Source organism: Girardinichthys multiradiatus, chromosome 21 (assembly GCF_021462225.1).
Source record: "Girardinichthys multiradiatus isolate DD_20200921_A chromosome 21, DD_fGirMul_XY1, whole genome shotgun sequence".
NCBI classification, from domain to species: Eukaryota; Metazoa; Chordata; class Actinopteri; order Cyprinodontiformes; family Goodeidae; genus Girardinichthys; species Girardinichthys multiradiatus.
Genome location: NC_061813.1, coordinates 20387301 through 20399345, shown reverse-complemented (window position 1 = coordinate 20399345; position 12045 = coordinate 20387301). Strand labels below are relative to the sequence as shown.

At 39.1% G+C, this 12045-nt stretch overlaps 1 protein-coding gene across 4 annotated transcripts in view; it reads left to right on the top strand.

The window, feature by feature from the left end:
• pola1 (polymerase (DNA directed), alpha 1) overlaps window positions 1–12045 on the top strand; it is a 71679-nt gene that overhangs the window by 320 nt on the left and 59314 nt on the right. For 3 of the 4 annotated variants that reach the window (XM_047349940.1, XM_047349939.1, XM_047349941.1), the window contains exons 2-17: window positions 2134–2261; window positions 3307–3403; window positions 3488–3562; window positions 3651–3766; window positions 5433–5495; window positions 5656–5757; window positions 7482–7635; window positions 7721–7892; window positions 9341–9510; window positions 9595–9707; window positions 9808–9921; window positions 10013–10087; window positions 10223–10361; window positions 10472–10626; window positions 10823–10907; window positions 11012–11073. In XM_047349940.1, coding sequence (XP_047205896.1) covers window positions 2134–2261; window positions 3307–3403; window positions 3488–3562; window positions 3651–3766; window positions 5433–5495; window positions 5656–5757; window positions 7482–7635; window positions 7721–7892; window positions 9341–9510; window positions 9595–9707; window positions 9808–9921; window positions 10013–10087; window positions 10223–10361; window positions 10472–10626; window positions 10823–10907; window positions 11012–11073 — 1820 coding nt within the window. Of the gene's footprint in view, window positions 1–2133; window positions 2262–3306; window positions 3404–3487; window positions 3563–3648; window positions 3767–5432; window positions 5496–5655; window positions 5758–7481; window positions 7636–7720; window positions 7893–9340; window positions 9511–9594; window positions 9708–9807; window positions 9922–10012; window positions 10088–10222; window positions 10362–10471; window positions 10627–10822; window positions 10908–11011; window positions 11074–12045 lie in introns of those variants that run through there. The other variant, XM_047349942.1, reaches the window with a different exon arrangement.

The window sequence follows — 12045 nt, the reverse complement described above, 5'->3', positions numbered from 1 at the left end:
TCTCGTGAATTTAGCATTGTTCATGATAAGAAGAGGAAAAGGCACAATTTAGATACGATAAAAGGTAATGTTGGCCGACAAAATGGACACTGCCTCTGTGTCATTGTCTGTTTCGGCCTCACCACATTTCTTTTCCAAAAGGAATGGCCACAGTGTGTTCAGCCAGTCGCTGCTAATCAAATGCACTTGGTTAACGGATCATTAGAAAGCATGAGGACCTCTACAAAACCTGAAAGTTGTAAAGTTAGCTGATATGGAGGATACAACTGTTTTAACACAACGCCAATACGGAAAGACAACAGTAAGCGTCTTAAAGTATAAATTGTGGCTATCTGTTAGGGCTGTGAAGGTATTTCCAAGTAATTTGAAGTCCATTCTAAAGTGGGAAAGGTTATTTACTAGTTGTTTAATACGGTCTTCATTTTAGGGGTCCTACCAAATTCATCCTGAGATCAGACCCTGCAATGCTCAACCAAAGTAATAATAATAATAATACTTTATTTGTGTAGCACCTTTTTAAACAGCTGTTACAAAGTGCTTTACATAAAAAAAAAATCAATTTAAAAACATAAATGATACAACAAGAAACACACAATGTGTGGCAAATCAATTAAAAAATAAAATACATAAATAAAAAAACAAGATGAAATAATAATAATACAAACATTAAAAGCCTTATTAAAGAAGTAAATTTTAACCAATGATTTAAAAGAGCACAATGAAGAGGTATGTCTAATATTTAGTGGAAGAGCGTCCCACAAACTGGGAGCCCTGACCACGAAAGCCTTTCCTCCCTCTGTCTCCGGTCGAGCTCTTGGAGTGGAAAATAAAAGCTTATTACAGGATCTGAGCCTTCGTGCAAGACCATTCAGGGATTTAAAAACACCTTTGAAATTGATTCTAAAAACCACAGGTAGCCAATGCAATTAGGACAGAACAGGAGTGATGTGCTGATATTTATGGGATCTAGTGAGAACTCTAGCTGCAGTGTTTTCTGTTAGTTGAAGACGATTGAGTAATGAGTAATTGAGTAATCTTTTGGTAATGTTCTTAAAATGTTAAAAAGTAATATCTCAATCAAAGGTCACCCCCAAATTCCTGCCTTTAGGAGTGCAGTTAAAACCAAGAACCGAGCGGGACTGAGCTACTGCATCTCTTCTAGCCTGGGGTCCAAACACCATCATCCCAGTTTTATCATTACTGGGTAAGAGATCATTATCAGACATCCAAGCTTGGATGTCTGAGAAACATAGAGCAGGATTTTTGAGAGTAGAGATGCTTGGACAGGATGCGCAGCACCTTGTTCGGAGAAACCTAAACACAAAATATTAGCACAAATATCTCATACCAACTGTCAAACGTGTTGGTGGAGGAGTGATAATTTGGGCTTGTTTTGCAGCTGTAGGACGTGGCACAGGCACCTTGCAGTCATTGAGAAAATCCTAATGTCCGGCGTTTAACAAAATGTTCTGCAGTCAGATGTGAGGCCACTGTGCAAACAAATTCTTCGATAACTTTATAAATTAATTCAAGATATGACTAGTTCACGTTTTTGTTGCTAAAGGTGGCTCTGTAAGGTACTGAAGCATGAGCGTACTTAGTTTTCACCACCGTTTCCTTTTACTTTGATACATTTTGAAATTGTTTGAAGCCGTCATTAGTTTTTGTTGATTTAAAATTGGATAAGAAGAATTTAGGAACTTGGGAAAGATCAGATTATTTTATTTTAGTCTCACATGTAAACCATGGATTTAAAAGAGGGTGCATGTTACTTTTGTATAACTATAAAAAGATTGATATGTGATTGTGGCTGGATGTATGTTGTGCTTTATAAAAAATGACTATCTGATCAAGTTTTCATTAATCATGTTAATGTTTTTTTTTGACAGTCTACTACATTTTGTTTTGTTGTAACTGATCTTTGATACAATGCACATAGGAATAAAATATCTTTTTGTGACTTTTTTTCTTCATATAAAGAGTGACAGATTGTTTTGCTTCTTCTGTGTAAGACGTATTGCTAATTTAGTGTAAATGTATTAAAATTGGAGTATTCAGTGTAAAACCCACGTGTTAAAAAAACCCAAGTCAAAGTATTTTAGCAGCATCATGACCTTACGTGCCTCTCCTCAGATGACAGGGGCGATGCCTGTGGTCTGGCAATGTCTCGCTCCAGACGAGAGAAGAGGGAGAAGGTGGGCAGGAAGTCTGCGCTGGAGCAGCTCAAGAAGGCCAAAAAGGGCGAAAAGATCAAATATGAGGTGATAACGACAATATTTTATTGTTTTGTATGCTTGTTAAAGGTCTTTTTATTCAATTTATGCAACCAGTGACAGTTTAAGACTTAATGCACATCCTCTACAAATAATACAAGTTATTGTTTTGGATCCTTTTAAACAGAAATTTTAAATATATCTTTTTACTATTTTACAATAATAACACTTTGCAGTAAGCAAAAATGTATAGTTACATCTGAGCGAATTAGAATATGATTAAGAAGTTATTTAATTTCAATAATTCGACTCCTGAAGTCACACACTTAGTGAAATACTTTGAGCATTTATTACTGTTAATTGTGATATTTATGGCATGAGGGTATTATTGGAACCTTTTACAAAACCAGTAAAATATTTTAATTTAGAAATATCAGTTTACCTAAGAGTGTACCCTTGTTCGGCACAGCTTATGCACTCAGTACAGTCTTGGTTTATTCTGGATGCATTACTGCATGGAGGCCATCTGGCCATTCTGGGCCAGGTTGCTTTAATAGTGGCCTTCGGTTAATCTGCATTGTTGGGTCTGGTGTCTTTCACCTTCCGGTTGACAGTAGACAGAATCAATAGATTCTCCACAAAGCACAAGTGCTAAAATGTTCATACAACCAGGTAGCGGTACTTTTGTCAGAGTGAGCTGGTGCCATGTGTGGTGGCTCCTAAAGCAATGACTCCAGCCGCAGTTCACACTTTGTGAATCCCCCCACCCAAATCTTAACCAGGCTATGCTTCACAATCCTCTTAAAGGCTGCGGTTTTCAATGCTTCTTGTGCACCTTTTCTGCCACACTTTTTTCCTTCCACTCAACTTTCCATCATTGCGCTTGGATATACTTATATAGATATACCTGCATAAAACATGAGAATACAGATTGTTGATAAAGCTGTAAAATCAAAAACACCCAATCTCAACTTTAAAAACATTTAGAGCTCATTAGATTTTAATTTGTAAAGTTCTTTTCAAGGGAACATGACAAGTGTTTGTGCTGTGTTTCTCTGGAAGTCAACGTTTAGCTTGTGTTCATCTTTTGCAGGTCGAAGAACTCACCAGTGTGTATGAGGAGGTGGATGAGGAGCAGTACTCCAAAATGGTTCGAGAGAGGCAGGAGGATGACTGGATTATTGACGATGGTAAGATCTATTTCTGTGAAACCCCTGCAAGAACACATGCAGATGAAGGGGTTTTTATTCCAAGTAACGCCTCCCTTCTTTCAGATGGCACAGGATATGTTGAAGATGGCCGAGAGATCTTTGACGACGATTTAGACGACGATGTTGTAGAGAAAAAAGGTAAGGAGTTGAAAACACTTGAGAAGAATTCAGAAACCCAGGTGTACAGGTGTGCGTGTGTGCGTAAGCATTTTGTTTGTGCTTGCAGGAAAAGGTGGGGCAAAAGGAGGGGAGTCAAAGAAAACTCTGAAGAAATCTGCCGTAGCAAAGCCTAACACCATTAAGAATCTCTTCATGAAAAGCAACGTCAAGAGGCCTGCAGAGGTTTGCAGAGGCTCGCCTTTATGTTGTTATTCTGTAAAAGTTGATGTGTTTTATTTTAATTCAGTAAATGCAGGATCTTCTTACATTTTTCTTGTTGGTTTAAAAAAAAAAAAACACTTCCTCTTCTGCTCTCGGTGGGGTCACACTCATTCCACTCTCTCCTTGATCCTCCCCCATTTTTTGCCCTGCTTCAGCTTTTTGTCTATGTTTTTCTTAGAGCCTCTGTTCACATATCCTCCTAATGTTCATTATGGATTTGGTCAGCTGGTCTCTCAACGCAATCGATCAAATTTTCTCGACGGGAAGACAGGGTAAAGGGGAACCCTCTTGTCCAGACAGGACGTTCTTCTCCAGATAAGCAATGGATTCCTGGTAGCAGTGGAAGATTGTGTGCCCGACAACAATGTCAGTCGAGGACATGGAAGATTTGTACATAATTGGATTTCTGATAACAGGATTTCTTCTTTTTGGAGTTGCCGGTTACCTGGCTTATCGAAAGATTTGTAAAACATCGGCAGCTGTTCAAAGCTGCCTGCAATGTTTGAAGGGATCTTTAGAGCTCTCAGCGCTCAGACTGATATGTTAAGAGAGCAGAATCGCAAGCTGGACCCGATCCTTGAACAGAATCGCAGGCTGGCTGCGTTTCCCGGACTCAAAGGTGATATGATTTAATCTTGGTGAAAGTTTTCTCAGGATCTACTGAAAGTATCAGAAATTTGGCTATTTGGATTTGAAATCGAGAATGCCAGTAAGACTTTGAAGGCAGGCGGAAAATCACAGCTGACCTGAACCAAAACATGTATTGTTTGTCTAATTCAGGCGCCCCAATACGGCCTTCACAGGCTTCTTATCAAAACATTTCTCCTGGATGTTCTGTAAATACGACGCTCTGCCCCAGCAACCCCCCTCATCCGTGAACTGAACTGTATGGCCTTTTAATAAAACTTCCATCTCTTTTTCAAGGACAATGGCACCTTCGTCAGTGTTGACAGTCTAATTCTTTGCACACATAATCATACTTAAATATTGGCACCCTCAAGAGTCCACCATGCCCCTGCAAAATCTTTGCTTATGTTTGTTGCTTTCCCACGCTCCTTATTTTTTACCTAAATGTGGATTTTATTTCTTCTCCTTTTCATAGATTTTTAGATTTACCAGTGAAAGGAAAATAATACTAGTTTCTTAAAAATTTGAACAAAATCTGTTTTTACATCAGTGACTCAGCGTCCTTAGTTGGAACTCAGTGATTGCTTAGTTAAATTTCAATGGATGCAAATGACTGTTATTATTGGACTACAACTGCATTATACCAGTGAACCCAAGGATCATTCTTTCTTTGCACAAGATGCTTTCCCCTACATAGAGAACTTAATGATATAATTACCTCTTTAGAAAGATTGGTTTAGAACCAGCTCTTACCAGTAAAACTCAAAGGATTATTAATGTTATCTGTATCATTGTAATATTGACCAGAGATTTTTAGATTTCTCAGAAGGATTCATAGATTTTTAGATTTCTTAGAGGGATTGTAGTATCATTTGATGAGTTTTTCTGTGTCTGTATCTGTGTTTATTTTCTTTGTGATTGTATTGTAATTGTATGTACAGCGCTTTGAGTGTCTCGTTACTGAAAAGCACTATATAAATAAACTTACTTTACCTTACAGAAAGACGTAGATCTCTCCAAAGATGACCTGTTAGGAGATATCTTACAGGATCTACACAATGAGGTTTGTTTGAGTCAAGCTTCAGGCCGATGCATTTAATCATACAGTTTCTCGCTGACAAGAGCGTTAAATGTTGTGTGTATAGGTTAGGGCTACATGGTTCCTAAGCCTTAATGTGGGGCACCTTTATCCTCCCTGATACCGTATTCATCTACTGTTCCAGAAACCGTCTGTTCTCGCTCCCCCGCCTGTGGTCACCCTAAAGAAGAAGAAGCCAGTGGGATCACCCATAAACCCCTTCTCCATTAAACCTCAGATGCCAAAGGTAAACCCATCACATCCTGACCCATAGTCATATACTGGTCCTTCTCAAAATATTAGCATATTGTGATAAAGTTCATTATTTTCCATAATGTCATGATGAAAATTTAACATTCATATATTTTAGATTCATTGCACACTAACTGAAATATTTCAGGTCTTTTATTGTCTTAATACGGATGATTGTGGCATACAGCTCATGAAAACCCAAAATTCCTATCTCACAAAATTAGCATATTTCATCCGACCAATAAAAGAAAAGTGTTTTTAATACAAAAAACGTCAACCTTCAAATAATCATGTACAGTTATGCACTCAATACTTGGTCAGGAATCCTTTGGCAGAAATGACTGCTTCAATGCGGCGTGGCATGGAGGCAATCAGCCTGTGGCACTGCTGAGGTCTTATTGAGGCCCAGGATGCTTCGATAGCAGCCTTTAGCTCATCCAGAGTGTTGGGTCTTGAGTCTCTCAACGTTCTCTTCACAATATCCCACAGATTCTCTATGGGGTTCAGGTCAGGAGAGTTGGCAGGCCAATTGAGCACAGTGATACCATGGTCAGTAAACCATTTACCAGTGGTTTTGGCACTGTGAGCAGGTGCCAGGTCGTGCTGAAAAATGAAATCTTCATCTCCATTAAGCTTTTCAGCAGATGGAAGCATGAAGTGCTCCAAAATCTCCTGATAGCTAGCTGCATTGATCCTGCCCTTGATAAAACACAGTGGACCAACACCAGCAGCTGACACGGCATCCCAGACCATCACTGACTGTGGGTACTTGACACTGGACTTCTGGCATTTGGCATTTCCTTCTCCCCAGTCTTCCTCCAGACTCTGGCACCTTGATTTCCGAATGACATGCAGAATTTGCTTTCATCCAAAAAAAGTACTTTGGACCACTGAGCAACAGTCCAGTGCTGCTTCTCTGTAGCCCAGGTCAGGCGCTTCTGCCGCTGTTTCTGGTTCAAAAGTGGCTTGACCTGGGGAATGCGGCACCTGTAGCCCATTTCCTGCACACGCCTGTGCACGGTGGCTCTGGATGTTTCTACTCCAGACTCAGTCCACTGCTTCCGCAGGTCCCCCAAGGTCTGGAATCGGCCCTTCTCCACAATCTTCCTCAGGGTCCGGTCACCTCTTCTCGTTGTGCAGCGTTTTCTGCCACACTTTTTCCTTCCCACAGACTTCCCACTGAGGTGCCTTGATACAGCACTCTGGGAACAGCCTATTCGTTCAGAAATTTCTTTCTGTGTCTTACCCTCTTGCTTGAGTGTGTCAATAGTGGCCTTCTGGACAGCAGTCAGGTCGGCAGTCTTACCCATGATTGGGGTTTTGAGTGATGAACCAGGCTGGGAGTTTTAAAGGCCTCAGGAATCTTTTGCAGGTGTTTAGAGTTAACTCGTTGATTCAGATGATTAGGTTCATAGCTCGTTTAGAGACCCTTTTAATGATATGCTAATTTTGTGAGATAGGAATTTTGGGTTTTCATGAGCTGTATGCCAAAATCATCCGTATTAAGACAATAAAAGACCTGAAATATTTCAGTTAGTGTGCAATGAATCTAAAATATATGAATGTTAAATTTTCATCATGACATTATGGAAAATAATTAACTTTATCACAATATGCTAATATTTGAGAAGGACCTGTAGATGTTTGTGGACGTCTCACAAGAATCTCTCAGCTCAAACCTCACAGTTGAATAATTTTGCAAACACCCCGACGACGCAGGAGAAGCCCTTACCTACGGGGTTAAAAGCCAAGGTGATCCGACCTCCGCCTTTGGACCCCTCTCCCCGGCCATCAGCGCGTCCTCCTCCCTCCACATCTGAGGTTTCTGTGGAGAAACATTACGCAGCGACGGAGCAGCTGAAAGAAGAGCAAGGTTCGATGGGCTTTCCGTAGCTTTAGTGCTATTTAACTGCCTGACAATGAGACAAAACTGACTTCGATGATTCTGTTTGTAACAGAGAACGACAGTCTGGGATTTGAAGGGGTGGATTTTGATGAACCAATGGAGGTAGAGCATGAGGAAGAGAAGCCTGTAGATAAAAATGATGCCGAGCTCGGACCTAAAGGAAGGTTGGCTGCGGCTGAAATTAAAGTGGATCACAAAGCCGAGCCTCAGGATCCGGTTCTCCTGTGAGTTTACACCCCTGCGTGTCCCGGGCTTTTCTTATCATGTTCTGACCTTTGCTGTAGTTAAATGCTTTTCAACAAGTTTTTTAAGTTATTTTAAATTAAGTAGGAATGTCTCAGATTTGTCGCGGATACGGTTCTGGATTAGTTTGATTTGCTCCACGAGGAGTTTCTGCAGAACAGCCTCACTAAGAATAATTAACAGTATTTCAAATATTTTTCCAGCCTTCCGTCTTTTATAGCAATACTCAGCAACTGTCTAGAGGGAATTTGGATGTTTGTTTGAGTTCAGGCAACGCAGATAAAACCTGTCCATATTTGACAACTGATAGCAGAAGAAGCGTTAATAGAGGAGGTGCATTAATATTACAACTCTAACTACAGACTTTGGCTACATATAAGTGTGGGAAATATTTTGCAGTGTTTATTTATTGCAGTAAAACAGTTTTATGATTATTTTTGTACATAGACAGACATGTTTTGAAAAGCCGATTAATAAGATGATGTTTTTAACTATTGTTAGTGTGGCTGGTATTAAATGCTATCAGTGTTTTTGTGTATTCCCTCGTCTTTCCATTATCTGCCCCAAGTCTTGGTTGTTTCACAGCTTAAATAAGCAGCAGAGGCGCCTCTGCAGAAAATACAGTTGTCTTTTAAGGAGCTTCTGTCGCTATTTGTGCTTCTGCTGGCTTCAGCGAAATCAGACAAGTCCTTGAATTATTTCAGGAACTCTGTTCACTAAGAGAAAGACGTTATATAGGTTAATTACACACAGACTGCTGTTTTCAAGCATTTATTTCTGTTAATTATGATTATTTTCTGCTTAGAACTAATGAAAGAATGAGATTTAAGGTTATAAAGTTACATCAGACCAACTAAAAAAGCATTTTTAACACAGAAATGTGGTCTTGATAAAAAGTATGTGGAATACCTCATTTAAGGTTGTTTTCAAAAGTTACTTTTAATCTGACAAACGAGCCTTATTGTAACACACATAATAAATTTATATAATATCTCCAGTCATCATTAGGCCGCTAAAGATACTTTAAGATAAATATAAATTATAGATTATTAAAAATTTATTAAAAAGATTCCGCAAACCTTTGTGTATTTCTCTATATTTTAGTTACCTTAATTTGCTGCATGTGATCATTTTTAATCTCATTTGATTTATAAAATAACTTTAATGAAGATCCTTATGCTTGTTCAGTCTTGTGTCTTTGATCATTTTTGTTCAGATTTTTTAAGTGATTTATGCAGAAATTGGGTTTAGTTTTAAAAGCCTTGATTCTTCTTTTTCTGTTTGGTAGAAATACTACACAAAGTTAGCATTCCCTTCAGATTGCTGTATTTACACCTTACTGAAATAAATCAGAGCTGGTATTTGATGCAAGGAAGGAAGGAAATGTGAAATGCATTAAGATTTTTCAAAAATGTTTTCTTGTTTTTAGGCCCAACAGAGCTGGAAGCTCCTGGGGACAAGAGGAGAGTGGAGTCTGTGAAGCTCCTGCAGAGGTGCAGGTCGACCCCAGTAGGCTCCCCCTAGTGGAGGGCATGGATGGAGAACGGGTCTTCCGCTTCTATTGGTTGGATGCGTTTGAAGACCCATACAACCAACCAGGTATGGTAGTTTTACGTCTTTAGTGAAAATAAACAGAACGTCTTCTTAGCAAAAACCCGTGTTTGACTTTAAACTGTGAACTAGGCGTCGTGTATCTGTTCGGGAAAGTGTGGATCGAATCAGCACAGTCTCATGTTAGCTGCTGCGTTACCGTGAAGAACATTGAAAGAACGATGCACCTCCTTCCTCGTGAATTTGTAAGTTTTTAAAGCTCAGGAGAAGAAACGGTCGACACATGCTACTGTGTGTAATTAAAGTGGCTGCTTGTATCTGAACTGTTTTTACTGCAACGAACAGAAGACAAATCTGAAGACTGGAGAAGTGTCGGACACGCCTGTGGGGATGATGGACGTCTACCAGGAGTTCAACGAGCTCTCTGAGAAGTTTAAGATTATGAAGTTTAAATCTAAGGTCAGTGCCAGTATTGTTTACAGGACAATTGTTTTCAGAAAATAGGCACCCATACCCATTTGTCTTGTTGGGTTTGTCTCTCTTGTTGCAGAAAGTGGAGAAGAACTATGCTTTTGAAATTCCTGACGTGCCCAGTCAGTGCGATTACTTGGAAGTGAGATACTCTGTAAGCACACACACACACACACACACACACACACACACACACACACACACACACACACACACACACACAGGAGCAAAAGTCCTAATATCCAACCCTGCAGACTTATCTGCATCTTTGGGTAATTGTAATTTTCAGGCAGAGTTTCCTGCATTGCCGGCGGACCTTAAAGGGACAACGTTTTCCCATGTTTTTGGAACAAACACCTCCAGTCTGGAGAACTTCCTTCTCAGTAGGAAGATTAGAGGCCCCTGCTGGTTGGACATCAAGACACCGCGTAAGAAGGATGTCTACAGTATCTCTTTGTTTTGTTTTGATCCACTTATCTAAGCAGCTTCCATCCCTAATATTTCTGCAGCTCTAACTTCTCTACCTTGTCTCTGTTAGAGCTGATGAACCAGCCGGTCAGCTGGTGTAAAGTGGAGGCTCTCGCTGTGAGAAGTGACTTGGTTTCTGTGATCAAAGATCTGCCGCCTCCACCTCTAACTGTCATGTCCATCAGCCTCAAGACTATTCAGAACCCCAAGACGCACCACAATGAGGTTAGAATGACGTTAAATGCGAGTCTCGGAAAGCATTTATGTAATAGTAACCAAATCTTTTTTTTTTTTTTTTATCTAAAATGAGTTTGAAAAACCTTCGTGGTTTCGCCTGTCTCTAGTCATAGACTGATAGACTCGATGTTTCAACGCTAAAGGAAGATTTTCACTTTTTAATGCGGCTTTGATTTTCCTGCAGATCGTGTCCCTCGTCGCTCTTGTCCACTACAGCTTCCATATGGAGAAAGCTCCTCCTCAGCCTCCCTATCAGACTCATTTCTGCGGTAAGTTATCAGTGTTAAATATTTTTGCTGCGCCATACAACATATGTTATTCACTTGCTGTAACTTGGATAAGATTTAAAACAAACTGTGATTTTTCTCCCCAGTTATCAGTAAACCATCTGACTGCATCTTTCCTTACGACTTCAAAGAGGCTGTGAGGAGGAAGGTGAGGGATCCTATAAAGATAGATCTTAGCTTGTTTTGATGTTTTTTGTGTGAAGAAAGATTTTTTGTCTTTTTCAAAACTTCAAATTTCTAATTAACCATTTTTTGTTTTTTTTTAACACAAGAATCATTTTATTGAGAGCTTCAAAATAAAAATACAACAACAAACCCGCTTCAGAGGAGGAAACACGAGAGGGTCGTAGATATAAATAAAGGGATTGGTTAATAAATATCACACTTACTTTCAGAAAACTTAAAAACATGTTTTTAAAAAGCTAAAATCCTGTTTTTAAAGAAAAACGAAAACCAGACCTACTTTGGTCTGAAACAATTCATTGGTCAGTCAGTCATTTTCTACTGCTTCTTCCATAGAAGCAATTCATCGGTTTTTTCATATATTGACATAATGGTCAAGTAATTTAGTAATGAAATAATCTTTAAGTGGAGTATAAAAACTCTAAAACATTGCGATTCGCTGAGAGAACAACCCATTCAGAGCAGTAATTAAGCCAAAACTGTACAATAAATACATAAATTGAGCATTTCAGATGAAAACCATTCTTCATCTATAAATATGCTCTATCCAGAACTCCTAAATTGGTATAGTTTTAGCTTCACCTGATTCATATTCTATAAAAAAAAATCTCCTATATTTTTAAAAATTACTTTTGGCTGTCTGATTATTAATCGATTAATTGAAGAAGTAGTCAACCGATTATTGGATGAGCAAAATAACTGTTAGTTGCAGCCCTGAACCTAATTGTGTTTGCAGTGCGTGAAAAGTGAAGGAATAAAATACATTTAAAAACAAGTCATTTTCTGGTGAATGGGACCATCGCGATTTTCCATGTTATGAATCAAATTCTAGTGTGGCAGAAACATCTAGTTCTAGAGCTATGAAGTTTTAGATTTAAGGAAACGTTTGTGTCTCTGATTCTGAACAGAACAGTGGTTCTGAAGTCTCAGTGTTTTT